The following is a 26,859-nucleotide window of genomic DNA, read 5'->3' on the forward strand; positions in this document are numbered from 1 at the left end:
CATAGCACTTGTACCAAACAAACAAATTTGCAAACGTAAATGCCAACAACCATGACTTTAAAGTGAGCTGATGTAACTTAAATTTATTGTTTATATAAATTTGTTGTTTATTTATTGTTTTAATAAATATGTGTATAAATATAGTCTTAACGGTTCGTAGGTATAACAGCTACATTAATAAAATTTTAATTCAACAGAATAGCGCTGCCAGATATGTTGAAAATAATTGTGACGTTGAATAAAGGCGCCATCTGTTGCCAATGCCTTCTATACGACTGGAAACACGCCCCCTATGTGTGGGCTCTTAAATATGTATTATTAATACGCATACGCCGCGTAAAAAATTGGATATTTTTGGATTAAAAATGGAATAACAAAAGCCATATATGTAATTACTTCATGGGTAGTCGGCTTTTTAGGGAATAAATGCTTAAATCTAAAATCGGAGTGGCGGGTATGGGGTATTCAATTCAATTTCGATTCGAAAATTAATCATATGCTCTCAAAAACTTAAGTGTATTTTCTCAGCAAGCATATCCGACTTAGTTGAGTTTAGGCAGTGGGCGCCAGCAGACGCTTTAGCTGCAAGCTTCGGTTTGCTTCTACAATTAATTACAATTTACAATTATCACTACAATTTAGCTACTCCGTACAATTCAGTATTATTATTCTGTGAGGTATTTGAAATAATTTTAATATTGCCCGAAGCTTAAGCTTAAGCTGAGTAAACATGCTGAAAGTATCTTTTGGTTTCCTCACATATGGACTTCTACTGTCAGTGTCGTTGGGATATGGTAAGTAATTATTGTGTTTACAGGGTGCGTTATAAAAGTAATGCGCATGGTTTCATTGTCACGAAACTACCTGTCGTAGCAAAACTTTATGGCGTACCGCTGTTCCAGCGAACGCTCCATCGCACCGTGACACAACAGAAAAAATGATTTCGCTCTATGACACGTCCTACCACTTCTATTGCTCAGAGCGAACTGAGACCGAGCGCGTTGGAAAGGAGAGACTCCGCCCCAAATTTTCAGACAGGTCCGAGCGTGCTACGACAGGTAGTTACGTGACAATGAAACCATTACTTTCATAACGCACCCTGTATATGAAATGTTTTGTTTGTTAGTCAATCATTATCAGTTTTAAGGCCCATTAACGTGTATGGTCCGCAAAGTGCGTTCCATGAAATTATAACCAAACAATCTGCGAACCTTTTTTATATTTATATTTCTGATTTCAGGGATTTCCAAAAAATTTCCCGACTGTGGCGTTGGTGAGCACTGCACAAACCTTGTAAATTGCGAACCCTTGATGTACTTTCTGGAATCGGAGGAAATGAGAACGTCCAACTACAAGCAAGAAATATTACAGGACAGACAATGTGGTAATGCAAAATACTGCTGCCCAAATAGAGGTAAAGTGCTGCCAAATCAGCGGCCTACGCCTTCGTTTCTAATTTTGAACTTTGTCAGGCCATCAAGAATTCTACAAGCAATGCATCAGTCTCGATAAGTGTCTTCAGCTGAGTGGCCAAAAGATGACGATAGATATTCTGAAATCATCAATAAACCGCATATGTCGCATCGATTTTCTGGAAGAATACCTTCGCAAAAGAGTCTATGTATACTGTGAAAGAGAAGGTAATCATTTTCGGATAGTATCCGTTCTACCGTACACTAATTTGAATCCCCTACAGAGTTTGCTGAATGCGAATCCAATGAGATATGTGCACGCATCGGAAGCTGCCCTACTTTGGAGCTCATCAAGAAACCCCCGAGATATGAAATGGCCAACAAAAGATTGATGAGAAGGCAATGTGCCGAAAATTCTTACTGCTGTCCAAAGCAGGGTACAAACAGTACCACCAAACAGTACTACCAAACAGTAGTTTCAGTTTGCCATCCCAATCAAAGATGTATCCCATGGATTAAGTGCCACAAGAATGTTAAACTTTCATTGCCAAATTCGAAGCCCCATTCACCCGACAACAGATGGTGTAACATCGATACCAGCGAGACACGTTTGGAGAAGCGCTTCTACACCTGTTGCCTGGAGCCAGGTAACGTTCTGCCATCGTCCTGTGGACCAGTACCATCGCCCTTCGAAAATAAATTTGACCGAGTGGTTAGGCCCAATGCGTATCCTTGGATGGCCATGCTTATCTACGAGAAACGCAAACGCAAAGGCCCATACGCGAATAGCGTGTCCAAATGTGCCGGCTCGCTGATCAACACACGCTACGTGCTGACCGCTGCCCACTGTGTGACCAGAGGTGAATCTATAAGTCAGGGCTTGGTGCTAAGGAGAGTGCGGCTGGGCGAGCATGACACCCACAAGAATCCGGACTGCGACCATGGCCCACCCTGCTCTGCCCCCTATGTGGAGATCGATGTGGAGTACTTTAAAGTCCATGAAGCATACGCTAACACATCGAGATTCGAGAGCGACATCGCCCTGGTGCGCCTCAAAGTGCCAGTTCGGTGGGTATTCCCTTCTTAGGCATCCTTATTCGCCCATTATCAACTAAGGGTTATATACTTCCCTAGGTATACAAAAGAAATTCAACCGATTTGTTTGCTGAAGGACCCCATCAACTTACGTAATATGCCCTTGTTAATAGCCGGTTGGGGCCAAACGGAAGTTGAAGCAAATAGTTCGGTATTGAGGTACGCCACCGTTTTTGAAGGCTTAAAATACTGCAAGGATACATCGTTCTACCGCCCGGAAACACAAATCTGCGCGGGTAGCCGGTATGGAGATAACGCCTGTGATGGCGATTCCGGAGGTCCCATGATGGTAAGCCTTCATCATGGCGGCGAGAAATCCATGTATGTGGCAGGTATCATATCATATGGATATAAATGTGATGGGGACACTGGAACTTTCTACACAGTCACTGGTACGTTCTTCAAATGGATAAAAGCAAAGTTGGAGCCCTAAAGTTCTGCATGCGGAACCTCGAAGCACACAAAGGTTTCGTTTTATAGAACAATCAAGCTATTGTTATGTAAATGTATTTCGCTAGCTTGCATTGTATTTAAGTGAATGTATTTCATTTGGATCTGGATCTGGATCTGGATCATTTGATCATTATGATCATTAGTTAACTTATTTATTTATGTAACTGCTCTTTAGCTAAAATAACACAAATAAATAAATTGAATTCACACACTGATTTTGACTGGTTGATTAAGTTGAGAATTTACCCAGTTTACCCTGTTTGTAGCCCAGTAGGCCGAAAAAGACAGGCGATAATGATTAAATTTACAATTGGGCTTATCGTGTGGCACAACAAATAGGCTCTGCCACCAAAATACCATCAGACCGAATCAAAACAAAGCATCCATCAAAGTGCGGCAAAGTGGCAAAAGCGAGGAGAAGATACAAAATGGAAAGATGGGGAGGGAAATGTGGAAAAATGAGCATGGAAAGTGCTCGAGCAAACCACGGTCCTAAGACAAAAGATTTACAATATCGCTGGGGAAGATTTAAAGGTGATTTCCAAAGATATATATTGTGCCTGAGCGGCGATAAATAAACACAATTCTTTGACTATTTCTATTTCGGCCGCTTCTATTTTATTTATTTTTCTTTTTGCTCAATTTCTCGGTTTTTTCTCGGCCGTTGCAACTATAACTCAATGGAAAAGTGGCTGCCATTGAAGAGATCTGTGTGGCTGGGGCGGATTTTCCACTAAAAGTGTCACATTAACGAATTGCTCAGCTCACCGAAAGCTAATTTATGCCCCCGTCCACTAATCGCTGGCCAGGTAAAATGGAATTTATTTGATTTCCCTCCATGCGAACTAAGCCTTTCACAAACACGCTTCACATTGAGCGGAAAATCGTGTTAGAAAACTCACCAAAGTCAATGGGGGTGGGCGTGGCCTGCGGCAGCGTCCTTCTGCCTTCGAGAACCGCCAATGTCGTCTAATGGCGTGGCGCCCCTAAAAATAGGAACCACTCGAGAGCCACTCAGCCACTCAGCCACTCAAAACGCAGCAGCATCCGCACACCGAGAGGATCGCGAGCACATCTGGGGGCCCCGATCTTGTCTTCTTGGGTATTGTCACCAAATGTGTTGCGATTGCCACGGAGGGCGGTACATAATATCGCGTACGGCTCGCAAATCGCGCTAAATATATTTCAAAATTATCAACAAAGTGTAATGCCAAAAATGGTTAACAGTTACTCCCATTTAAGGAACAGGAAACTTATAATTATCGCTTAAAACTTGTGTGTTATCAAACTTCAACTCAACTTCAACTTAAACACAAAAAATAGGCCCTAACAAAGTGCTAATAGTTCTAGTAATATACCTTAAAAAGAGCTAAGACAACGTTGAGATAGTGTAATAAACAAATGACTGAAAATAGCTGAAAAATCGAAATATTTACAACCAAGTAAAACCTGCAACTTGTTGAACGAGCAAAATTGTTTTGTAAATTATAATAAAATCGAAGTGAAGTGACCCAACCATGACCAAATACAATAGTGGCAGTAGTGCAATGCCAGCGGCTCACACCATCAAGCAGGAGTACAACAATGGCTATGGTCAGCAGCCACATCCTGGATACGGATACAGCGCCTATGGCCAACAGAATCAGATAGCCCATCCCGGCCAGAATCCACACCAGACCCTCCAGAATTTCTTCAGCCGCTTCAATGCCGTCGGCGATGCGTCGACTGCGGGAAATGGTGGCGCCACTGCGATCTCAGCCACCGGATCGGGTACCTCGTGCAACTACGGCCAGGCAAGTCATCCGGCAGAGCTGGACAAGCCGCTGGGCATGAATATGACGCCGTCGCCCATCTACACCACCGACTACGATGACGAGAACAGCAGTCTCAGCTCCGAGGAGCACGTCCTGGCGCCCCTCGTCTGCTCCTCCGCCCAATCCTCCAGGCCATGCCTCACGTGGGCATGCAAGGCGTGCAAAAAGAAGAGCGTCACCGTGGACCGCCGGAAAGCGGCCACCATGCGGGAGCGCCGGAGACTGCGGAAGGTGGGCATCAATTAGATACAAGTGCTGCAGCAGATCCCTATAGCAAAACACAGACTCCTTTGAAACGAATAATTTAAAAATATTCTTTAAATACAAAACACATGTTATGTGGTGTGAAAAATAAGTAATAAGTAAAAATGCTTTCCTAAGAACTTATAAGGATAATTGAGGAACACTAAACTGCTTAGGATAGAGCTGGGATATTAGGACATCTCTGTACCCTCTCTCACATATTTAATGTTAATCCTCGGGCGATCTTAAAAATAGATCACAGCACAGTTGCGATTCCCCTGCGATTCCCCTCGAGGAGTGCAACTTTGTAGTAATGTCATTAGGTTGGACTGGCACTCCACAAATTAACACATCGCCACCAGGGAGGATCCATTGACATGAAGCGCAGAAAGGGAAACCACCCAACATGCGTAAAACACAAACATTTGCCAAGACCAAGAGTTAAACAGCGGCATTTATGAGTTCGACGGTCGTAAAAGTTTTGGCTGAACCACACGTATTTATAGCTCCACATAGAGACATTAGTGAAAGTCGGAGATCGGGGGAGCCCAGTGGGGGGAATTTTCCGGGAATGGTGGGGGGTGGTAGCTGTCATAAAGAGACAGACGACGGGCGAACGGTTTAATTGTTGAAAATTTAATGCTCTATTTAACTTAAAATATGTTTTATTAAAGAGCCACTTAAAGGGGAACACGCCTGGTGTTGTGTGTATTTTTATGGCGCGCCTAATGGTTTTCCATGATTTCAGCGATGGCCATTAATTGATTATTATTGTGCTGTTCACATTCTAGGTTAACGAGGCCTTCGAGATCCTCAAGCGACGCACATCATCCAATCCCAACCAGCGCCTGCCGAAGGTCGAGATACTGCGCAATGCCATCGAGTACATCGAGAGCCTGGAGGATCTGCTACAGGTAGTGTGGTCATATCTAACTTGGACTAGCAGACCATTGCTAAATCGTTTCGTACTTTATCAAAATCCCAGGAATCCAATCCCACACGCGATGGCGACAACCTGGCGCCCAGTCTAAGCGGCAAAAGCTGCCAGTCCGATTATCTGGTAAGTTTTCCGCTGAACGCCAATTAATATAAGCCCAGTATATCGGATGGTTATCGTTCCGCAATTATTATCTCGTAAAATTCTCATGCATGAGCAACGCGTTCGTACATTTTTCTTTGGCGACACGCACATTCATCAAAATCTCAGGGTCTGGTCCGTCGCAATGGCGAACATGAAAAACATGAATATACGTTTACGTTCTCGGATCCCCGAAGTAGTCATCCCATCCCAACCCGAATCTGTTGTATCTGCTGACCGGAATTTATGCGTTCGCTGACGTTCCATTTAATAATACGGGCTCCGCCGGCAAGCCAACCTCTCCTGTGAATCACATTGCATATTATGAGTTATGATCGAGAAAGTTTGCCTAGTTGTAGGTGGAGCAGCAGGCCCCAAACTTCCATAACAAAGACGTGAAAAAAACAGAAGGCAGAAGACAAATAGCCGGAGAATTTAGGGTGGCAGGGAAAGGGTCGTTGTCTGCATTTAGTGAAAGGCAATAAATAAATTTTCTTTTTATAAGCTCGAATGGAAATCGTGTTGTAAATTAATTTCAACAAATTCATTGGAGCAGCCATCGAGCAGGAATTTTCTCTGCTTCTCTGTTTCATAATAGTTTCCCTGCGACGTGGAACAAAAACCGATGTGGCAGTTGACAAATTGCACAGGAAAAACATGACAAGATCTCGGGATGTTCTTCTTCGAAAGGTGTTGCAAGATATGGCCTGGCTGGTGCTGGTGGGGGCACGCGAAAAGTGGGGCAACGGGAGCGGGTTGTACATGCATACCTACTCCCCAATGACAGGGCAACAAATTGTCAACAATTATGCAAACATTTTTGCCATCATCTTCAACGCCCTCTTTTTTTCGGGCTGGCCTGCGTTGAGTAATTTCCATGCAGTTTGCTTAAGTTCTGCGCATTTTTAATGTACAAATTTGTTAATTTAGCATAAAACTTAGCGTATTTGTATGTTGACTGCCACCCGGCCACCCTGCCCCACCACCCCATTGGCAGATATTAATGTGCGGCCATAGTTTGATTAAAAACTGGCAGTGCGCCAAACGTGCAGACATTCAAATGCATCTCAGACCCTGGCAATCCATCCATCTCATCCATATCCATTCATTTGGAGCCCGTGTATTTTTAAACCCCGGCGTCTTAAGTAGAAGATTTCCTTTTGAACTGCTTCCAACACGAAATGTGCACCCCAGTTTTCCCATAAGTTTTCTTATCTCAATAAGTCGCCAATAAATGGTTCTACTTGCGATATACACAGTTCGTCTATCAGTCAAATGTCTACGCAATAATGATAGCCATAATCGAGGTGTTGAGATATAGCCTTTTGGGTGCAAGATGTGGTTTCCATTGTATAATGTTCGCTGATAGTGAGTCAGGATTGATCGGATTCCCTACCCTTCAGTTAAAAACTATTATCAGCTATATACATATATGCTACTGAACACTTTTGTTATCTTTAAATTGCTTTAAAGCTACACTTTTAGATGACCAAATATTTTATGTGAATTGAAAACAATTAGTAATGATTTTGTAAATTATTGAGAGAACGTAATTTTGTGAAGAACGTATTTTTGTCACCGTTTCTTGGAAGAACAGTCCAAACAAGATAAAATAAAATTATTTTCAAATTAATCATCAACATTACTGCCTCAAGTGAATCTCTACCAATGTAGATATCTAACAAGTAGCATTTATTTTAGCGATGTCGGAAGTGGCGATATTTTCAAACTGGGCTAAGCATATTAAAAGCATATTTCACGCCACAAACTCTTGCAGCTTGCGGCTAGCAAATCGCATAATGCCGCATATCCGTTACATGCGCACAGATCGGTGGAGAACTTCTAAGGGGAACGCGCCAAAAGGCGGCTTAAAATCTTTACGCAACCCCAGACTCGGAATGCCCAAGGGATAAGTGGCATTTCATTCAGATACAACGCATGATATATGCTCAAAAATATAGAATACACCGAAATACCATACAGACATGCAAGACAGTACACAGCAAAAAGCTGCGCTAGAAAAAGTTGTCTAGAAATACTTTTTAGAAATGGTTTTTAAATTGCTAATTTATTTTCCAAGTAATTATTCAATATTTAGCACTATCGTGTCATTCGAAGCCTTTACTGCTGTTAACCTAGATGTGCTGTTGTCGTGTCATTTTTCCCAGTGCATCCGCTTGCTGCCTGTGGCATATTGAGCGCAGGCTGTCACTAAACGCTTGAAAAATGATAAATCGCTTTATAAAAGTGCAGTGTGAGTTCATCTGCTCCCGTTCAGTTTAGTTTGAGTTCTGTGCTGTTGTTCTGCTACTGCGTACTTTGTTTCCCGCTAAAAATGTGTATAAAAATACACAAATACGCCATGGGATGCCCTGTATTTGCCGATCCTTGCAGACGATGTGACGGCACTCTGGATGCACCAGACGCGGACTGGGGGGCGGGGAAACCCAAGGAAAACCCACCCAGAAGTGGCAATTATAATTTGCTTAGCATCGGCGTTATAGCGAGCAGTTTTTCTAATGAAATCCCGAGCGAATCTCCGGATGCCTTGTCGTCTGCGTATGCGAAAATGAATTTAATTGCCCAGTGTGCCGCAGTGTGGTGCACACAATGCCCCACAATGTTGGGGCAGACAATGGGGCAGTGGCACCACTACAACCAGAGCGCGGTGGTTCAATGCATTTTAATTGGCCTGTGGAGCCGCTTTACTGGCATAAATTTTGGCTTAATCCCATCATTAGACTGCATTCTGTATGGCACTTGTTGGCCAAGTTGACGTTGTCATTTCCCCGACGACACTTTTCTGTAATTTATTGTTTTCCCAATTTCGCTCGGGGCCAACTAAAAGATTTTTCCATTTCAATTTCTGTATCTTTTTCCTTGCAGAGCTCTTATGCTGGCGCTTATCTAGAAGATAAACTTAGTTTTTACAACAAGCACATGGAGAAATATGGCCAGTTTACAGGTACAAAAAAAGTGATAACATATTTTAAATATTTATATAAATTATATTTGTATAGACTTTGAGGGCAATGCAAATGGCTCCAGTTTGGACTGTCTGAACTTGATTGTTCAGAGCATCAACAAGAGCACCACGAGTCCCATTCACAACAAGGCCACGCCCTCAGCTGCAGATTCCCAGTCGCCGCCCACACCCGGAGCAAGTGCACCCAGCTCTCTGCACGTGAACTTCAAGCGGAAATGCAGCACTTAGCTTTAAGTATCAGCACCTTAGGCAATTGTAAAGCTATTTTTAAGAGGATACACGAGATACCCAGTGACCCGAATAGGCCCTAAATTAGTTGTATAGCATTAGCACTTAATTAAATGGTAATTCAAAGAACAGAGTCTGTTTACACTTAGTCCAGCTCCAGCTTGCGGAAGGAACCGCTCATCCCGTCCAGCTCTCCACTGGCCCAGGCACTGGCCAATCCGATGCGCAGTTTCTCATTGGTGCCGTACTGGGCGTCCTTGGCCAGGTAATCCTTGCTGTCCAGCAGCTTCTGGCGCCAGTGATCGACTGCCTCTGCGTGATATCCATTGGTGCCCCCATACTCGATGGTCATCGCATCTCTGGGCAGATGCTGGTACAGATCCTCCGACTTTTTGTGGACCACGAACTGGTTTGAAAATCAGCCAGGTTAAGACAAAGTACTATAAACATTTGTGAATGACCCACCTTGAAAGGCAGCTTGGAGGGTAAAAACTTGGTCACAAAATTGAAAATGGTTTGTCCCTCCTTGCGCATGTTGATCATATGAATCTCCACAAATCGCAGTGGTATGCATTGGTCCACCAGCGCAAAGGCCTTCTTCAGCAGGAAGGGATCGTATTGCATCATCTGCTCCATGGTAACATCTCTGGCATCCACAACCCACACGAGCCCGGAAATGGAGGCATTGTCGCACTCCAGAGCCAGTAGTTCCAGCATGATGAAGACCAGTTTGAAGGCCTCGCGGGGATTCGACTTCTTGGGATCGATGTTTCGGAATTGCGAGATGATAACCCTTGGGCCCTCGGGACTCACAGGTCGCATGGGTATCACATGGATTCTGTAATTAGAAAATACAAATCCACTAGTGTATCTTTTGTCTTCCCGAAATAGGAATTGCAAGTAACGTCAGTCGCAGTTCTTTGAAGTAGTAACATTTCATAACACGCAACTAATTTTCAGCCAGTAATGTACATAGATAGTGAATAAATTATTGTAGATAAAGTTCAATACCATTTGTTACGTTTGACACCACTGATTAGAAGGGCGCATTTAAATGGCCCGTGGAATGCGTGGCTCAGAAAAGGGTAGCTACCAAATATGGCTAACTAACTTAACTAACCCTCTTTGCAGCTGGGTGAGCAGGGCCTCGTCCACCTGGCGTGAGCCCAGAACCTCCGGGAACACGTTGCGCAAGGAGTAGTAGTTGTCGAACCGCCGTTTGGTCTCCTCCTGGCTGAAACGGCAACGCCGCAGGAAGGCCAGGACGAGCTGCTCATCCGTGGGCGCCTTGAGGTGCGGCGACTTGGTGATCCATGTCTGAAGGGTGGCTATAATCGCCGATCGCTGGGCCTGCTCCTCGTTGCACTCGCTCCTGGCCAGCGCCGCCAGCTTTGGGTCGAGGGTTCTCAGGGTGGTCGCCATTCCGGCGCTCGGTTCAATGCTAACTGAATGCCAAAATCACTGACGCACTGCCCTGGATCGTGCTGGTATTGGCATTTGCGGTGGTGGCACTATCTAATCTGGGCAACACCTTGTAAACCAGCTGGAACGGCGACCCGAAACCCGTCGGCAGCCAGTTAGATATAGATACACGAGCGCATAGATAGGTGATAGGTGGAAGTTATCTTTAATTGATCGACTACAGCAGAGTTTGGAATGCTTTCTATGGATAAACGCGATTGAGGCAGTTGCTAGGTTTCCTGCTTCCGGAGCTAGTATCAATCCCAGTTGAGGCGGCGGAAGGAGCCACTGGCTCCGAATTCCGCCTCGTACGTGGCTATTTCACCGTGTCGCAGCTCCTCAATGGTGCCGTAGTTGCAGTCCTGCTCGAAATAACCGCGATAGCTATTCAACAGGTCCTCCATGTAGGCCACACATTCACCCAAATGCCCGTTGGTGCCGCCATACTCCTCCGGCAGCGATTCCTTGCCAATGTGCTCGATGAGCTCTTCGCTGTTCCTCAGAACGCGTATCTGCAATGAGTGAACACATCTATCTTAGGGGTTACTCTATGAAAGTAATGTTCTTAGATGACATGCCGCTGAAGGTACTAGTACCCACCGGATAGTTGACTTGCATGCTGAGTACGTTGTACAGGAACATGACGGTACCCTGAATATCCTTGGGCATGTTTATGATGTACATCTCCTTCACTTTGAGCGGACTGCAATTGTAGAGCCAGTTCCACCACTTGCGAAACAGAACCCTATCAAATCGGCGCATCTTATCCGAGTTGACGCCCTCGAGGTCGATGATTTCGCAGATGCCCGCCAGGGAGGCGTAGTCATTCTCCAGCGCAATCACCTCCATGGCCATCGAGGAGAAGTGATAGATCTCGCGCAGCATGTACAGATTGGGATCGAATTGGCCAAAACGGGCTATGAACATGGCACTGCGACTGTCGCCCTTTGGCATATCCGGATAGAGACAAACACTGCAAGCAAAACCCGGACTTCCGATACATGACTAACCTTAATGGCATGAACCTAGCTCACCCCATGCGATTGATGTCCAGCAGTCTTTGCGTCACACAGCGGTTATTCATGATCTCCGGAAATAGGTTGTAGTGGGTGAAGTAGCGATCGATCCGGCGCTTCGTCTCCTCCAAGCTGTAACGGCAGCGCCTCAGGAATGCGATCAGGAAGTCCACATCCGTGCGGGCGCGCAGATGCGGCTGCTGGCGAATCCAGACGCGCAGTATGATGATGTCCTGCTGAATCCTGTCGGGCGTCTCGTTCACCTCCTGCTCGGCCAACTTGGCCAGTGTCGGCGAGAGCGAACGTCGCATTTTGGTAACGGCTCTGCGCTGTTTGACGGCATTTGGCCCATCTAATTTGCCTATCCATGCTCCCCATCTGTGGGTGGGTGGCCCCTAATCTAATCTTATCGCGTAGGCGAATCGGATTGGGAAAGTACGACCGCTGCACGGCGCTATGCTTATCCACACGCATTTGTAACTTGCACTTTTTCCAGCTCGGAAAGTGGAATTCGGATACAAGTATGTTTGGCAGTGGATGGGAGAAATAGCGCACATCCGGCGCCTGTCTGAAGAGATCTCTTAAGTGCCCTACTCGTGCACATTTTGGAAGTGGATGCAGATGCACTGGGAACAAAGTGTATCTTATTATGGCATGGCTTGTCTTATCGGCTTGTCCCCATTTTGGCCAGTGTACGAGTACTCTCTTTTGAAATGCGATCCGCGCTTAATGCCCGAAATAAATCTAACGCTAAATGGCATCCAGTTCGCTGTGAGCATTCAATTTGAGTGCCTGTCAGAGGGCATTACACACCGACATCCCGGCTAGGTGGCGATGTGCTGCTGCAGTTGACATGGAACACCTACGGCCGGGCAAATTGCTGTGACATGGCGCTGTCAGCTGCTGACAAGCCGGAGAACCGAAGAACTGGCGATCCGGGCTCCCAGGAAGCGGATCATCTTCCCACTCCGCCAATAACTCATAACACATTACGGCCATGGGTATGGGACCTGGAGTGAGCACTTCCAGTGGAGGCTGTGCTTTGATCTTCCTGATGACAGGGCCGCGCGTGTAAGTTCCCTTTGCAGCCAGCTCATTGCTCATGACGCAAACATATCGTTGCCATATTAATAATGAGCCTCATTAACAGCCCGCTGCACTGCATCATTGCACCCGACACATTGCCCAATGTTGCAACTACTTTCCTGGGGCAGAAAGGGTGAGGGTGAGGGCGTGGATGGGGGCATGTAATGGACACACTCAGTGCTGATAAGTGTATTTTGTTGTAAGCACTTCAGATATGCTACCAAACCCTCGGAACGCATATGCTGCACTTGACGCAAGTGATGGATGCCTCAAGGAATCGCTGAGAGTCTTGACACAAAAGGGTATGATATGGTCTTCATGATGACGTCTCAATTCGTCTGCAGAGTGGCATTTGCACTTAAGAGCTGTGATGAAGTATAGACCTATTTTAATATGTTTCTACATAAATATTTAGTCCATGAATAGGCGCTTAGACGTCTTCATCACTATGTTTATGTTTATGTGTGATTACTATTTGCTTATAATACATTTTATTTATAGAACATTGTGCACTAAGATTTATAAAAATAACAAAGTTACTATTTGCTTATAATACATTTTATTTATAGAACATTGTGCACTAAGATTTATAAAAATAACAAAGTTTCATAGCTCTCAAATAAAAAAAGCAGATAGTCAATTGCAAAGTTTATGTTCTTTAAAACATTTTATCAAAACAAAATGAAAGGTCATTGCTGCCACAAGCAACAGTCATATGGGCTTATAAGCGTTTCATGTTTTAATTTATAGACTTACATAAAACGCCCCATTTTGTGCGCCAAGTGCGAGGGAGAGAGCGCGGAAAATGCGGGAAAGTGGGAAAATGCATTTGCTTGCCGCTCAATTGACAATCATATTTATAGAGCATATTGAACAAATAGACCAGACACCGCAGCGCTAGCCTAAAGATAATATTCGGTTGGCCGTATAAGTTCCCGCTCGACTGCCAGTTGTCACTCAACTTGATCCGCGCTATGTTCCTATATGTTCCCATATACCATCTTCTCTATACATGGAACGTCCCAGTACGATCCCCATACACCAAAAAAAAGAAACGAAAATTAAACGGCAAATGAAATTTCATTGTAAACAGACACGTTCCGGCAAATTGAGCAGCTTAAACAAATTTCCGTTGTCTACGCATACCAGGCATTACATCCTGGCATTCGAGTCCCCAGCTCCTTGCGTCCTGCGTCCATTATCCTGCTCATCCTGTTCAGCGCAATTTATTGGCTTCCGCTGCGCCGCCGTCACTTGAGCCTCAATTGGTCCTCTGGGCAGCGGCAGCTGGACCCACCCCCACTCCTGTCCTAGTATCTAGTCGGGTTCCCGGAAGGGGAACCTCATTTGTAGAGCACCGTGTGCCAGGAGCGCGGCGGCAGGCGGAGATTGATCGCTCCACGCTGGCTATCATCGAGGGCCACGTCCACCGGCTGGTTTTGGCTGCAAGATTACGGATTCGGGATCTTAGAATATATTTTTGATAAAAGTCGCAGAGTGCGGGGCGGCCATTAGAGGCATTCATAAAAGTGAATTGCAATGCTGGCGGCAATTAAGTTGACGCACTTAAGCGGCACCATCGCAGATGCAACTCGAAATAGATGTGCGCCAAGCACTTAGAAAAATCATTTGGTATGTTACAAGTATGTTACTTCTCTATACTTTCTTGAACCATTTAAAAAAAAAGTTTTTTCAGATTTATAATTTAAAATTCCGATAGGAGGTATGTCAATATATATGGATCAATATAATTTATGTTTTGGTCAAAAGTCGCATTGCTTTTGGGCGAAAAACCAGAAAAACGAGTTTGGCTAAAATTGAGTATTTACGAAGTGTTTTTCCATCATAACTTGGCTAAAAATAGTCCGACAGTAAAAATAATAACCGATTTTTGCAGCTAATAACCAATGCTAACAATTCCCATCGCTTTTTGGTGAAGTTAAAAAAAATTTATTTTGGCCCAATTTTCTCATTTTTTGTAAGGGGTAACATCACAAAATTTTGCAAAAAATTAAAAAAAATTTTTTTTTCAAATTTGAATGCCAATCGATTGGAAATGTAATTTCGAGTCTAACAAGGTATGACACACCACTTTTGAACCATTATTTTGAGTGTTTTGGCCAAATTTCGAACGGAAATTTGAAAAAAAAACTGCAAATCTGAATCTTTTCCTCGAGTGCACTTACCCATTGTAGATGATCAACGCCACACTGCCGTCCGGTCGCTGGAAGCCCACAGCACTGATTTGGGTGAAGGGATTGCCCTGCTTCTCGATTCGCGTCTCGATGCGCACGGATTCCGGCGGCAGGAACTTGGAGAAGTGGCCAATGGCATAGAAGATCGGCTGTTTGTATATCTCGGCCCGACTCGTGGCATTCACAATGATCGGAGCGTCCACAAAGTTGTTCACGTAGTTCGGGCCGCCCCGTTCGTCCAGCACTAGATTCCAATCCAGCCAGCCATTGAAGTTGTGCGCTAGGTCCTGGGTATAAGCCCTCATGTAGCTCTCACCACGCTGCCAGCTGCCCAGCTCGGGACCATGGGTCTGCCATGGCTTATCGCCAATGCAGGACTCCGTGTTCAACAGCAGCTTGTTGGGCATATCCGTGTGCGCCTGGTCAATCAGCTGTGGACCTATCAGTTCATCCCAGTACCAGTGGACAGCTAGGCCATCCAAGTAGGACAGCGAATTGCTGCGGGAGGAGCGCATCTAAGGAATATATATGTGTATATATTTGATATCTTTTTGAGCTATCCGCATACCTTTCGGAACCACATTGGGTAGGTGTAGCGCTGATCGTCGTTGCCAAAGATGAGCACCTTGCTCTCCGTCGAGTTCCTGATGGTCGGGCCCAGATTGTCGTTCAGCCAGATAGCCTGGTCGAGAAAATGCCGACATGCTTAATAGCCAGAAACGTGATCGATGGCCAGTGGCCATCCAACCAATGCGAAATGGCTCATACATACCTGCTGCCAGGGCGTCCAGCCCATGCTCATGAAGTGTACAAAAAAGAAGCCAATGACGCCGTTTAACGGCTCATTGCCAGTGGATATGGCCCAAATCGGCATATTTTTAGCCCGCATGAGTTCGAGAAATCTGCAAGAAGAGCCAGTCCCTCATAAATGGGAAATGAAATGGCCAGAGTGGTCTCACTTGAGGTGGTACAGGGCCCAGGTTTGGTAATATTCCGATTTCAGCTGCCCGAATCCTGTCCAGCGCTCGTTGCTCTTCATCCAGGTTGGAGCACTCCACGCGGCGCCCATTATCTTCAGTTCATCCACCTTGCCAATTGCCTTGAGGCGTTTCAGTTGCTCCACTTTCTGCAGATCCCGCGGATCGAGTTCGCTAAAGTTGCTCAATTTCAGATCATGACGAGGCCATTCATTATACGCCCAGGGCTCCATGTCAAAGTCGGAGCCTCCAATGGACATTCGTATGGTGTTGTAGGCAATTCCAACCGGATGGAAGTAGGATCTGCAAGGTAATACTCTCATAGTAGTTTATGTTTTCAGCGTTATATCCAGCGCACTTATAGACATGATCCTGTAGTGCTGCCGGTAGTTCCTTGAGCAAGTACGAGACTGTTCCCGTGAAGGCGCCGCCAAAAATGGAGACGTTTTGAAAGCGCTGCTCCCGTTTCACCGATATGCGATATGTCCTAATGCTGGCATTAATAACTGAAATAGGAGTTCCTTGAGCATTAGTTTCTATAGCGCTGCTGCAGTTTCAGTTACACAGGCTCTGGGGAATGTTGGCCAACTGCAACCAGGCTCTCTCCTGATCCACCAGAATCGCATCTGCGTTGAAGTTCTCGTCGGTGAACTGTTTGTCGTCGATTGTAATGGGCTTGTTCTCCGAAAGATCCCCCGTCGTCTTCTTGAAGCGCAGGCCATCCTGAAGAACAACAAAAATACTGGCATATAATTAATAAGTACTAAGAACTAATCAAGTTCAAATCCGTTGCGCTAATCAATAAATTTTAGAGCATGACAAGCCGCAGCAGATAAGCAAACTATTCCAAGCCGGCTCTGAAGCTAATCCGCATAACTGAGCTCGGCAAATAGCTATTGTTGTGACCGCGACTGTAGACGGTCCTGGACTCACCTTGCTGCTGCTAATCACCACAATCTGCGAGGGATCAGCAAGCTGCGGCTGCTCCAGGTAGTCGCAGTAGGTGCTGTTGCAGACGCACACGCTGCCATGGCTCGTTTCGCGCAAATCGCAGGGTAGCTGCCAGTCGGTAGCACCTGCAAGCGTTTCATGAATGAGTTTCATGACATGCATTCATTGTATTCCCGCTCACCTGCCGAGCTGGCCACCAGTGCGAAAAGAAAGCCAAGCCAAGGTGTCTTCATATCGGCAACTCGGACCGCAGACAATGCGATCAGCTCAAGGGCCCGTCCACAACTGAGCTGATAAACGAATTTCACTCAATTTGATGTTTATGTTTTCGAATGCCACTTGACCCCGCTCAGCTGTTAATCTGATAAAGCGGCCGGACCGGCGAGTCGTCGCCAGTGGGGCGATCCCACTTGGAAATCCGCGCACGCAATCGAAAGCCAACGTTATGCAAACCCAAGGGGGGGCTACGAGCTATAAAACCAGATATAAGCATTTATTTGCCATTTTAAAATATATGTAATTCGCTTTAGTCTTAACAATTACTGCGTAAGTTTGTAGTTGGAAGGGAAATCGTAAGCGTACTATCGCTTTATTGCGGTGTACGACTTTGCGGATGACATTCCGAACCAACTAAGATTTCCCAGGGTATACATGGCCTTCAGATACTTCAGCACTTCATCGGTGCGCCACGCGGACTGGTTGTGCCGGCAGTGGGGGCAGTCTTTTGCGCTTGGAAACTGAATCTTTGGGAACTTCGGATCCTCTGTGGAGTCGCCGGCCAGCTGCTTGTTGACATGATTGTGGGCTTCCCAGAGCCACAATATCTGTTCGTCGTTACTGGTCACTTGTGCCATTGGTCGCAGCTTTTTGAACTCGCTTATCTTCATATTGCACTCCCTGCAGTTCATGAAGAACCGGACATATCCGAGAAATACCAGCAGCACGGATCTGGGCTTTAGCTTTTCCGACTCCACGCTGAGATAGTGGAACAGCATCCACAGGGAGCAGCTGAAGCCGCGCAAGGAAGGACGAGATGCAATGCAGCCAACGTACTGCCTTCCATCAAACACGTAGTTTTTCATCGACTTCAGCAGCAAGTCCTTGAATCCAACTCCAGAAAGTTGCTTTTTCACTCGCAGGGCATAATACAGTCCGGTCAGCTTTTCCCGAGCCTCTGGTTTCAAGGGACTGGAGTTCTGTATCAGCCGCACAAAATTCCGCAAAACAACTAGTTTTGTGCCCACAAAGTGCGGGCTTCTGGGGAGCTCCACGTTGAGGATTTGATTGATAGCCCGTTCCAGATCGGCTCGATAGACCCGAGATGGATGTTGCGCGAGCTGCTGGAATATCTCGAGCCTTAAGACTTCACTTATGTTGGCAGGTGTGGTTTTGGGCAGCGGTTTCTGGGGCTTACGGTCGACGAAGACCAAGAATTGCTTGATGGCAGCCACATAAGCCCTGCTGTTATCCATCTCGGGTGTGAGAAATAGCAGTTTCCCAGCTCTGTTTACCAGAACCACCAAATTGGGCACTGGCGATATGCCGAATGTGTTGTAAATATCATGGTTATCGAAGATCCGCACAATGACTTCCTTATAGGGCAGCAGCTCGAGAAGGGTGTTCCTTCCAATCACCGAAACTATTGGATTGTCCGCATTGCAGTCGTCCTGAGAGGCATACTTTTCCTCCATGGAGTTGCCCGTTTCCAGGTGTGGAAGAAAGTGGCTCAGGCACATTTGATAGACGAATGCAATGTACTCCACGTGCTGCTGGCTTTGAAATATATGCGTCACATTGTCCTGCCGCCTAAACATTTTAAAGTAGTTCAATTTTTGAAGACTTAGCGCCAGCTTCGACTCTATTTCCTTGGGATTTCGGTCAGTGATCTCGGTGCCCAGATCGTCGGGCACTCGCCTATAACTCGGTGGAAAATAACGTAGTGTGGGCGTTTTGCGAATGCTGAAACTGCTACAAATCCGCTCGTTTTCGTCCTTTCCACAATCTAGCACATGGACTTTCAGCACTCGTCGCCACTTGTAGAGTTTGCGCGAAAGATTCCTAAATGCTGGTACAAAGTTCTGGCTGTCCTCGCAGAATCCGTTAAAGAACTGCACCAGCTTGCCAGACGTTGGTTCACTAAGCGCGGATTCAAATGATGCAGCATCCAGCAGCTCCACATTGTCATCCGGATGGAAGAGTAGCGCGGAGAGTCCAGCGGAAAAGCTCAGGATGCACAAGAGAAGCGGAGTAGAGTTTGGAATCATTTTGAAAAGATACAGGCCACTGGTTAAATGCTACTGATGGATCAGATAGTTAGGAGTGATTCGATTCGGTTGGAGAACCACATCCAATGTGTGAAAATGGCAATTTTCAAAGCAGTAACGTAGTGCTGAGAACTTGGTAGAGCTCATTTCGGATATTGGCTTACTAATATTAAACAAAAACGGGGGCATTTCAAAGAACTTGAGAAGCTATTTATTTCAAATGCTTTCAACTGTACAGCAAAGTGTGAATGGACTTGGCCGGAACATTGACGACGAACTGACCCCGAATACTATCCACCAAAGTGATGTCCAGATCGGCACGTCCACTATTGAAGAGAACGGCGGCGATTTTGTTGTCCGGTCGCAGGAATGCAACAGAGTCCAGATTAATATTACTTGGTACGGCATCTATACGAACTGAGCCCTCCGGAACCAACTTGGAGAAGTGACCAATGGCATAGAACATGGGCTGCTTGTAGAACTGCTCGAATGCTGCAGGAAAACCATATAATTAATCAAAGCAGAATAAATGGTGGTGCTAATGAATCCCACTTGTAGTATTGACAATCACTGGTGCATCCACCGTGTTGTCCACGTAGTTGGGCCCGCCCATCTCGTCCAGACAAATGTTCCAGTCGATCCAGCCATGGAAGCCCAGCCTAATGTTAAGCAGGTAATCCCGGGCATACTTCTCCGCCCGCTCCCAGCTTCCCAGCAGAGGAGTAGCTGACTGCCAGGGCTTATCCCCGATACAGGACTCGGAAACAATCAGTAACTTGTCGGGGGCGTATTCCGTGGTCTGTTCGATGAAGCTGTTGCCAAAAATTTCATCCCAATACCAGTGCACCGATAATCCATTCAGGTAATCAATCGAGTTTGGACGAGTGCGATTCATCTGGAAGGTTTCGCGATAAGTGATGTGCACTTTGTAGTTTCATGTACTTACCATTTTGAACCAATGGGGAAAGGAATAGCGTTGATCGTCGTTGCCAAACAGGATGATGTCCTTGAATTCAGAGTTACGGATAGTGGGACCCAGATGATCGTTCAGCCAAATGGCCTGGGTCTGTGGCGTCCATCCCAAGCTCATGAACTTAACAAAGTACATGAAAATGATGCCGTTCAAGGGCTCGTTGCCCGTGGAAATGGCCCAAATGGGAATGCCATTGTTCTTCATAAGCCTCAGCCAACGCAGGTGGTAATCGGCCCATGTCTGGTAGTAAGCCCGCTTGAGTCGTCCAAATCCTGTCCAGCGGTTGTTGGTCTTCATCCAGGGCGGGGAACTCCAGGCGGCTCCTTTGACCAACAGATTCTTCACTCCGGACACCTCGATGAGTCGCTTGATCTGCGCCACTCGCTTCACATCATGCGCATTCAGTTCATCCATGTCGGACAGCGAGGTGTCCTCCTCGCCATATGACCAGGCCTCCAGTTCAAAGTCACAGCCGCCAATGGGAACTCGCATGAGATTGAAGCCCAGTCCGTCCTCGGCGTAAAAGGACTTGTACAGATGGTCGGCCAGTTCCGAACGCTTGAAGTTGTCCACCAGATACTCCACAGCTCCGGTGTAGCTGCCACCGAAGCCAACCATCTTCTGGTGGGTCTTACTTCGGTCCAATCGCAGGGTCACCGTGCGAGTTATGGAACTCTCCCGGGACTCCAAGGTAAAGGCACTGGCCACCACCTGGTCGAGCAGACGAGACAGGATAGTTGCATTCGCGGTCACCTGGGTGGCTTCCACATAATCCTGCACGGTAATCTTCTCCTGCTTGCCGAATTTATCACTGGTTGTGGAGAATCGCAGTCCCTGCTTGGAGCTGGAGATCAGGAACCACTCATTTTCGTCCGTCAGGACGGGGTTCTCCAGATAGTCACAATAGTCCGCCGTGCAGACGCACACTTTGCCATGCTTTTCATCCTTGAGCTTGCATGGAATCGACTCCGATTGGCCACCTGCAGGTCCAATTTTAGTTAGACTTTCGGTTTATGAGTTGGGTTTATGGCCACTTACCAATTGCCGATACCAGAAGCACTACCAGCACCAGGACTCCTCTGCTGGCGAACATGTTTCCCACAGACCGTTCACTCCGATCTCTGCCACCTGACTGACACCTGGGTAATTGGAAAACACAACTGGAGGTTGGCTGTTAATCTCACCACTTGAGGCCCACTTAAAGACGAGGAGCGGGTAGTTGCCTGATAAGACCATTTGGTCTTAAAGATTATGATTCCGGCTAATAGGGCCGTAATCTGTGTTATATATAGACGGAGATTTGTATATGTAGTACCATCATCAGCTAGGCCTTGATTTTAAGTTTTTCATTTAGTTTAAGGGAGTTCGGAAAGTCTGGTTCATTCCCTTGTAGAATCCCGTTCGGCAAACAACTCTTTCTAGAGTTTCAAAATTTTCAAAATTTCCAAAAATTTTCACAAATTTCCAAAATACTTGCCTAAAAAAGCCATCGAACATGTCGTGTAACAGATCTTTTGGTGCGAAATCTTCGAGCTTCATCAAATTTTGTTCTTTATCATTCCATATCCATTAGGACCTGGACCTGGAGCCTACAATCTGCCCAGCACCTTTGGCTTTAAGAACTGTGACAAGCGGATGCAGCGAAGTCCCCAGTTCTCATTCGGCAGATCGTCGAGGGCGTGCAATAGTCCCCGGAAACTGGAAGGACCAGGACCAGCGGCCTATCACCTGGGCAAGGTAACGCGATATGGACGTCCTGCGGCCGAAGAGTACACTGTTTATCGTCGTCGCTAGTGGGTTAAGGAATGTGTTTAAAATATAAGTGGCTTGGATAGGATATATATAACTGACTGTGGTCAAGACTTGTTCGTTTATCTAATCAAATAAGTGGAAATATTTACCCGATTTGCCTAATCGGTGTATTAGGCGCAAGTGGGCATAGATTAGCGACTGCAAATGGCTAAATTGTAGGACAGGTGTGCTGTGTTATCAATTATTTCGTTAAGCTATCTATTTGGTCACGGATTAGATTTCTTTGCATGCCACATAAATATATAGACTGTAAATAGGTCAATATCATCGGTGGGCTGTCACACTCCCCTTTACAAAATCAATTTTCAGCATAAAGAGCGAGAAATTCATCACAAATTGGTTGGGGCCAAATTTAAACGGAAAAAAGGAGATGCAATGAAGTGGAAAATGTGACTAAAGGCTAAAAGTCCATAGCCTGCTTATCGGGGCCGAGGCAAGCACTCGTTTTGCCGGCTCTTTAAGCAGGAGCTTTAATCTCCATCTCACCAACCTTTCGATAATAATAGAGAAGCCCATGTTATGGCTAAGGCTTTAAGGCCATGTGTGTGTGGCTGGGTTTGGTGCTAACAAAAACTATTACCAGTTCAATACAAAGGTTCTGCTAGTGCAACCCCTGAATGCACTTTCTTGTTTTAAATAAGGAATTTAAGTTATTAAACCGCGCTAAATCTAAATCTAAAATCTATACCATCGAACTGGGGGCTTTAATTTGGTGTAAATGTTTTTAAAAAGCCACATACCCTCCTGGAGGTCACCATGTAGCCATGTTGAACACAAACAGCATGGAACGGCCTGGAGTGGGATCCATCTGGCTGATGGGCTGTTGGGCTGTTGGGCTGCCTTCGGGCCACTTGGCCAACTGGCTGTTCGGGCTGCTCACTCGGCTCGGTTCGTCTGGTGTCAATAAAATGGAACGGCAACTTGTCGCCGCCTCTCAATATTCGCACATACGTCGTTGTGGCAGCACCACCACCTGTTGTTGCCGCACTCCGGGTAGATACACTCGGGCGCATACTTTGTGGCGCGAATCGCGAGCCATATGGCAGCCTAATTTGGCGCTATCTGTGTGCCGTCCAATTAGCCATGTCGGAGAAAACGAAACGCGCTCAAACACACCCACACTCCCGGTCGGAGTCGCAGAATCAGGCGGCTGTGCAACTGAATGCCTCCGGCAGACGCAGCTCCACACCATCCGGAGCCAATGGCTCCTCCAATCGCTGCCTGATTGCCGTGATTGTGTACCTGGCCCTGCTGCTAGATAACATGCTGCTGACCGTAATTGGTAATGGCCAAATCAATTACAGATAAGCACGTTAATAAACGATCCTTTTCGTTCCCTCCCCACTTGCAGTGCCCATCCTGCCGGATTATCTGGCCAGCCTGGAGGCGGATACGTCGTCGGCAGTGGTGCTCAGTCTGGAGGATACATCTTCAATCTCAAAACTCGGCCATCGGACTGGAGAATCGCCCGGCGGCGCACATCCGCATCTGTACATCTCCAAGCATCCGATACCGGGCAAATCAATGGTTAACTTCACCCTGTTCCAGCTGTCCACGGAAGGCACAACCACCAGCAGCAGCACCACCACCACCACGACCACATCTACGCACAATTCCACGTCCATGCAATCGCCTTCAAAGCTGACGGATGGCCAGTCGGGCGGCACTAATGTCACTGGAATTGGAATTGGGCATGGGCATGGGCATGGGAATGGGCACAAGAGCAGGAACAGGAAGCTGGCCCCCGGCAATCCGCCCACTCACGAGAGCAGCGCCAGCAGCAACAACAACAACAACAAGGAGCTGACCTTGAAACAGGAGAACGGCTCCATCGGCCTGCTGCTGGCCATGAAGGCCCTGGTCCAATTAATTTTCAATCCGATTGTCGGCAATGCGTCCAGCAAGTTTGGTTACCGCCTTCCCATTGTCATCGGCACCTTCTTCCTGCTCCTCTCCTCGCTGGGTAAGTGGTCTATTTTTGGGTGCATTGATTGCTTTTTCAATTGGCACCTCATCAGGCGGAAAAATGAATACTTCTTCATTAAAATGGCTTATTCCAATTTCATTTTATTTATCAAATACCATTGGAAATCCAACTACCTATCTTTGTCTTACTACCTTTCAGTTTTCACGGTTGGCGAATCCTACTGGGCACTCCTGATGGCCCGGGCGGTGCAGGGCGTGGGATCCGCTTGCATCAACATCTGCGGCATGAGCCTGGTGGCGCAGCATTATCCGGAGGAGGCACGTCGCTCCAAGGTGATGGGCATCATCCTGGGTAGCATCGCGCTGGGTGTCCTGCTGGGCTATCCCTTTGGCGGTATCCTGTATGATCTAATGGGCAAATCGGCGCCGTTCATCATTCTTTCCACGTTGATGTTCCTGAGCTTGGGGCTCCAGCTCCTGACCATGGATCTGACTGTGCAGCCGGAGGTTGTGGTGGAGGATAGTCCCAAGTGGCGAACGCTGCTCGAATGCAAAATGATCCTGGCCATTGTACTGGCCATTTGGTTTTCCACCTCCACAATGGCCATGCTGGAGCCCTGTCTGCCCATCTGGCTAATCCAGTATCTAAAGCCCAACAAGTGGCAGCTGGGCACCGTGTTCATTCCCGACTCTGTGGGCTACTTTGTGGGCACGAACTTCTTCGGCAGCGTTGCCTACAAATATGGCCAGGTTAAGGTGTCCTGTGTCAGTTTGTTGCTGGTGGGCGTAGCCTCTATTTTGGTGAGAGCCACTATTTATAAAATATAAATGGGAGTATGCACCAATTATAACTCTGAATTTTACAGATACCCAGTGCCACGACGGTTGCCCAGCTATTGATGCCCCATTTCGCCTTGGGCCTGGGCATTGGTGTAATCGATGCGGCACTGGTTCCACTCTTGGCCACCTTTGTGGACGCCACACTTTCGCAGGAGGAACAGGGTGAGGGCAGCAGTTCCATGTCCAGCTACGGAACAGTCTATGCCATCCAGCAGACCTCTGTCAGCCTGGCCTACTGCTTAGGTGAGTCCATAATGGCCGTTTCCAAACAAAAGTGTATATAAATATCATCTTATAGCTCCCCTGATTGGCGGTGAGTTGGCCCAAACATTTGGCTTTGCCTGGCTGATGCGCATTGTCGGCATTTTCAATATGATTTACGGCCCAGTTCTGGTCTACTTGCATCAGAAATACGATCCAAAGGTACACGAATTTTCATATTTTCCATTGAAACTATTAACTATTTATATGCTTTTGTTCCACAGGCGCTGAGGGAGCGGCATAACGATATGCTGCTCCAAAGCAGCGGGCGGGGATCTAGGTATAAGCAACTTTACAACTCCATGGATGTGGAATAAGCTGTACTGCCCAGTTGTCCAGCAAAATCTCAAGCAATCTTGAGTGTCCAAATTAGGCGTTTCTTTGGCTCAATAAAGCAATATATTTGGAGCTGATTTTTGTAAACCACTTAATTTCCGATCAAACTCGAATCTCCTATAACTAAAATCTCTTTACCATGTCTTGAAGTAACTTAGGTTCTTATGATCAAATTTTCCGATTAAAAAGTATTATGCAATTATTATTTCAATGGGTTTGGGAATTTTGGTGCCAAACCTTTTCAATAACAAGTGTGCCATGGATCTGACTTCGCCTGGAGCTGAGAGGTGGAGCTCTATGAAGGCCTCATTCTCCTACTGGAATCCGTTCGGCAAACACCTCATATTGGGGGTTCAAAATTTAAAAAATAGTTTATTTTTCTAATATTGCACAAAACTAACAAAAAATGGCGGTGCGACCTTTTGGTGAGTAAAAATTCATTGAATTATAAAATGGGAGAATAAATGGGAGAATTCTTCCATGCTCCTCGAAGGCCCCGGACCCGGCGTCTACATGCTGCCCCCCACTGTGGGCTATGATAAGCACGATAACCGCAAGCAGCGGATGCCACAGTACTCCTTTGGCATGCGCACCCGTGCTCCTGGTGAGGATCTGGGTCCTGGTCCCGGGGCCTACAAAGTGGACAAGCTGACGCGCTATGGCACGAGCAAGGGCTTGGAGTTCTCCATGGCACCCAGGACCAACGTCATCGGTGAGTACTTCACTAGTGCTAGAGACATGGTAGTTCTTGGTTAAACTGCTTCATCGTAGACAAGCGTAGCAGTCCCGGTCCTGGTGCCCACGATGTCCACAATAGGCCATTCTTTAAGGGGGTGAATGCTCCATCCTACTCGATGGGTCTGCGAACGGACTTTAACTTCAAGAAGGATGGTCCTGGTCCCAACGCCTACAAGTACGAGGTGAATGCTGTTCGTCCGGGAGTCCCGAGCTATAGCATGTGAGTACCATACCAATCATACCATAGTTATTTCCTTGCCAAGTTGCTCATATTTATTTGTATCCCAGGGGACTGCAAACTAAGATTCTGAACAAGACGAATTCCCCGGGTCCGGCTGCATATGGTGGTGGTGATATCAATGTCAAACTGACCCGTGCCCCGATATACTCAATGCAGCCGCGCACTACTATTCCGGGCGAGAATGTCGGTCCCGGACCCAACTACTACGACCTCATGTACTATCGTCCTGGCAAGAGTGGACCAGGCTACTCCTTCGGTGTGCGCCACCACCAGTTCGCTCCGCCGATGATAGTTAGATGTGACAACATGTAGATCCAGTGCAATATTAGAAGAAATGTTCCAAAATTTTTGTGAATAAACAATTTTTTTGATGCCAAGTTTTATAGTTATGCTCTATGGGATTTCAATTTTTGAGTCATAGGCGATTTTCTCAGTGTAGGCAGTGTAGAACGCCATGATTTCTTACAATGGCA

The 26,859-nt window shown here is 46.5% G+C and overlaps 10 protein-coding genes across 11 annotated transcripts; 5 read left to right on the forward strand and 5 right to left on the reverse strand.

Annotated features, from left to right (window-relative positions):
- Window positions 1–1,245: 1,245 nt before the first annotated feature.
- Window positions 1,246–2,940, forward strand: LOC6554342 (spaetzle-processing enzyme). Its single transcript, XM_026975891.1, has 4 exons — window positions 1,246–1,414; window positions 1,473–1,640; window positions 1,697–2,480; window positions 2,547–2,940. The coding sequence occupies exons 1-4, from the start codon at window positions 1,312–1,314 to the stop codon at window positions 2,938–2,940; spliced, it is 1,449 nt and encodes a 482-aa protein (XP_026831692.1). The 5' UTR covers window positions 1,246–1,311.
- A 1,029-nt stretch (window positions 2,941–3,969) lies between these two features.
- Window positions 3,970–9,441, forward strand: LOC6554343 (myogenic-determination protein). Its single transcript, XM_001982071.3, has 5 exons — window positions 3,970–5,005; window positions 5,809–5,931; window positions 6,003–6,077; window positions 8,982–9,060; window positions 9,116–9,441. The coding sequence occupies exons 1-5, from the start codon at window positions 4,478–4,480 to the stop codon at window positions 9,307–9,309; spliced, it is 999 nt and encodes a 332-aa protein (XP_001982107.1). The 5' UTR covers window positions 3,970–4,477; the 3' UTR covers window positions 9,310–9,441.
- On the reverse strand, window positions 8,943–10,756 carry LOC6554344 (alpha-tocopherol transfer protein-like). The gene is made up of 3 exons (XM_001982072.2): window positions 10,430–10,756; window positions 9,775–10,147; window positions 8,943–9,715 (listed from the first exon to the last, which is right to left on the reverse strand). Exons 1-3 carry the CDS (start codon window positions 10,729–10,731, stop codon window positions 9,455–9,457), a joined length of 936 nt encoding a protein of 311 aa, XP_001982108.1. The 5' UTR covers window positions 10,732–10,756; the 3' UTR covers window positions 8,943–9,454.
- Window positions 10,757–10,950: 194 nt separating this feature from the next.
- On the reverse strand, window positions 10,951–12,115 carry LOC6554345 (alpha-tocopherol transfer protein-like). Its single transcript, XM_001982073.3, has 3 exons — window positions 11,805–12,115; window positions 11,371–11,743; window positions 10,951–11,282 (listed from the first exon to the last, which is right to left on the reverse strand). Exons 1-3 carry the CDS (start codon window positions 12,095–12,097, stop codon window positions 11,028–11,030), a joined length of 921 nt encoding a protein of 306 aa, XP_001982109.1. The 5' UTR covers window positions 12,098–12,115; the 3' UTR covers window positions 10,951–11,027.
- A 1,818-nt stretch (window positions 12,116–13,933) lies between these two features.
- On the reverse strand, window positions 13,934–17,305 carry LOC6554168 (glucosylceramidase). Its single transcript, XM_001982074.3, has 9 exons — window positions 17,177–17,305; window positions 16,978–17,120; window positions 16,608–16,767; window positions 16,403–16,550; window positions 16,027–16,347; window positions 15,840–15,969; window positions 15,636–15,749; window positions 15,059–15,582; window positions 13,934–14,315 (listed from the first exon to the last, which is right to left on the reverse strand). Exons 1-9 carry the CDS (start codon window positions 17,226–17,228, stop codon window positions 14,216–14,218), a joined length of 1,692 nt encoding a protein of 563 aa, XP_001982110.1. The 5' UTR covers window positions 17,229–17,305; the 3' UTR covers window positions 13,934–14,215.
- Window positions 17,306–17,408: 103 nt separating this feature from the next.
- LOC6554169 (sulfhydryl oxidase 2) lies at window positions 17,409–19,273 on the reverse strand. Its single transcript, XM_001982075.2, has one exon. The coding sequence runs from the start codon at window positions 19,257–19,259 to the stop codon at window positions 17,577–17,579; it is 1,683 nt and encodes a 560-aa protein (XP_001982111.1). The 5' UTR covers window positions 19,260–19,273; the 3' UTR covers window positions 17,409–17,576.
- A 170-nt stretch (window positions 19,274–19,443) lies between these two features.
- LOC6554170 (glucosylceramidase) lies at window positions 19,444–21,367 on the reverse strand. The gene is made up of 4 exons (XM_026982062.1): window positions 21,271–21,367; window positions 20,206–21,212; window positions 19,812–20,154; window positions 19,444–19,751 (listed from the first exon to the last, which is right to left on the reverse strand). Exons 1-4 carry the CDS (start codon window positions 21,323–21,325, stop codon window positions 19,486–19,488), a joined length of 1,671 nt encoding a protein of 556 aa, XP_026837863.1. The 5' UTR covers window positions 21,326–21,367; the 3' UTR covers window positions 19,444–19,485.
- A 234-nt stretch (window positions 21,368–21,601) lies between these two features.
- Window positions 21,602–22,094, forward strand: LOC113564847 (outer dense fiber protein 3-like protein 2). Its single transcript, XM_026983753.1, has 2 exons — window positions 21,602–21,749; window positions 21,806–22,094. Exons 1-2 carry the CDS (start codon window positions 21,728–21,730, stop codon window positions 22,024–22,026), a joined length of 243 nt encoding a protein of 80 aa, XP_026839554.1. The 5' UTR covers window positions 21,602–21,727; the 3' UTR covers window positions 22,027–22,094.
- Window positions 22,095–22,981: 887 nt separating this feature from the next.
- Window positions 22,982–25,548, forward strand: LOC6554172 (chromaffin granule amine transporter). 2 transcript variants are annotated; one of them, XM_001982078.3, is made up of 6 exons: window positions 22,982–23,326; window positions 23,396–24,007; window positions 24,170–24,771; window positions 24,837–25,053; window positions 25,109–25,233; window positions 25,296–25,548. In XM_001982078.3, exons 1-6 carry the CDS (start codon window positions 23,128–23,130, stop codon window positions 25,386–25,388), a joined length of 1,848 nt encoding a protein of 615 aa, XP_001982114.2. In that variant the 5' UTR covers window positions 22,982–23,127; the 3' UTR covers window positions 25,389–25,548. The 2 variants fall into 2 exon arrangements, with proteins under 2 accessions (XP_001982114.2, XP_026837297.1); XM_026981496.1 differs by having other exon boundaries at window positions 25,334–25,548.
- A 184-nt stretch (window positions 25,549–25,732) lies between these two features.
- LOC6554173 (outer dense fiber protein 3-like protein 2) lies at window positions 25,733–26,763 on the forward strand. The gene is made up of 4 exons (XM_001982079.3): window positions 25,733–25,832; window positions 25,901–26,119; window positions 26,179–26,365; window positions 26,434–26,763. Exons 1-4 carry the CDS (start codon window positions 25,814–25,816, stop codon window positions 26,696–26,698), a joined length of 690 nt encoding a protein of 229 aa, XP_001982115.1. The 5' UTR covers window positions 25,733–25,813; the 3' UTR covers window positions 26,699–26,763.
- The last annotated feature ends 96 nt before the right edge of the window (window positions 26,764–26,859 follow it).

The sequence above is a fragment of the Drosophila erecta genome, unplaced genomic scaffold, assembly GCF_003286155.1.
Source record: "Drosophila erecta strain 14021-0224.00,06,07 unplaced genomic scaffold, DereRS2 tig00000000-arrow-pilon, whole genome shotgun sequence".
Taxonomy (NCBI): Eukaryota; Metazoa; Arthropoda; class Insecta; order Diptera; family Drosophilidae; genus Drosophila; species Drosophila erecta.

Coding starts and splice junctions, on each gene's coding strand:
- LOC6554342 (XM_026975891.1), top strand. CDS start 1,312: ATGTACTTTCTGGAATCGGAGGAAATGAGAACGTCCAACTACAAGCAA. Junction 1,415..1,472: donor ATACTGCTGCCCAAATAGAG/GTAAAGTGCTGC, acceptor GAACTTTGTCAG/GCCATCAAGAATTCTACAAG. Junction 1,641..1,696: donor TGTATACTGTGAAAGAGAAG/GTAATCATTTTC, acceptor AATCCCCTACAG/AGTTTGCTGAATGCGAATCC.
- LOC6554343 (XM_001982071.3), top strand. CDS start 4,478: ATGACCAAATACAATAGTGGCAGTAGTGCAATGCCAGCGGCTCACACC. Junction 5,006..5,808: donor AGCGCCGGAGACTGCGGAAG/GTGGGCATCAAT, acceptor TTCACATTCTAG/GTTAACGAGGCCTTCGAGAT. Junction 6,078..8,981: donor GCTGCCAGTCCGATTATCTG/GTAAGTTTTCCG, acceptor TTTTCCTTGCAG/AGCTCTTATGCTGGCGCTTA.
- LOC6554344 (XM_001982072.2), bottom strand. CDS start 10,731: ATGGCGACCACCCTGAGAACCCTCGACCCAAAGCTGGCGGCGCTGGCC. Junction 10,148..10,429: donor CTCACCCAGCTGCAAAGAGG/GTTAGTTAAGTT, acceptor TTCTAATTACAG/AATCCATGTGATACCCATGC. Junction 9,716..9,774: donor CCTCCAAGCTGCCTTTCAAG/GTGGGTCATTCA, acceptor TTTTCAAACCAG/TTCGTGGTCCACAAAAAGTC.
- LOC6554345 (XM_001982073.3), bottom strand. CDS start 12,097: ATGCGACGTTCGCTCTCGCCGACACTGGCCAAGTTGGCCGAGCAGGAG. Junction 11,744..11,804: donor CTGGACATCAATCGCATGGG/GTGAGCTAGGTT, acceptor TTTTGCTTGCAG/TGTTTGTCTCTATCCGGATA. Junction 11,283..11,370: donor GCATGCAAGTCAACTATCCG/GTGGGTACTAGT, acceptor CACTCATTGCAG/ATACGCGTTCTGAGGAACAG.
- LOC6554168 (XM_001982074.3), bottom strand. CDS start 17,228: ATGAAGACACCTTGGCTTGGCTTTCTTTTCGCACTGGTGGCCAGCTCG. Junction 15,750..15,839: donor GCTGGACGCCCTGGCAGCAG/GTATGTATGAGC, acceptor TTTCTCGACCAG/GCTATCTGGCTGAACGACAA. Junction 15,583..15,635: donor ACCCAATGTGGTTCCGAAAG/GTATGCGGATAG, acceptor TATATTCCTTAG/ATGCGCTCCTCCCGCAGCAA.
- LOC6554169 (XM_001982075.2), bottom strand. CDS start 19,259: ATGATTCCAAACTCTACTCCGCTTCTCTTGTGCATCCTGAGCTTTTCC.
- LOC6554170 (XM_026982062.1), bottom strand. CDS start 21,325: ATGTTCGCCAGCAGAGGAGTCCTGGTGCTGGTAGTGCTTCTGGTATCG. Junction 21,213..21,270: donor GCTTCTGGTATCGGCAATTG/GTAAGTGGCCAT, acceptor TTGGACCTGCAG/GTGGCCAATCGGAGTCGATT. Junction 20,155..20,205: donor TTCCCCATTGGTTCAAAATG/GTAAGTACATGA, acceptor GAAACCTTCCAG/ATGAATCGCACTCGTCCAAA.
- LOC113564847 (XM_026983753.1), top strand. CDS start 21,728: ATGTCGTGTAACAGATCTTTTG. Junction 21,750..21,805: donor GTCGTGTAACAGATCTTTTG/GTGCGAAATCTT, acceptor CATATCCATTAG/GACCTGGACCTGGAGCCTAC.
- LOC6554172 (XM_001982078.3), top strand. CDS start 23,128: ATGTCGGAGAAAACGAAACGCGCTCAAACACACCCACACTCCCGGTCG. Junction 24,772..24,836: donor TGGGCGTAGCCTCTATTTTG/GTGAGAGCCACT, acceptor TGAATTTTACAG/ATACCCAGTGCCACGACGGT. Junction 25,234..25,295: donor ATCAGAAATACGATCCAAAG/GTACACGAATTT, acceptor TTTGTTCCACAG/GCGCTGAGGGAGCGGCATAA.
- LOC6554173 (XM_001982079.3), top strand. Junction 26,120..26,178: donor ACCCAGGACCAACGTCATCG/GTGAGTACTTCA, acceptor GCTTCATCGTAG/ACAAGCGTAGCAGTCCCGGT. Junction 26,366..26,433: donor GGAGTCCCGAGCTATAGCAT/GTGAGTACCATA, acceptor TTTGTATCCCAG/GGGACTGCAAACTAAGATTC.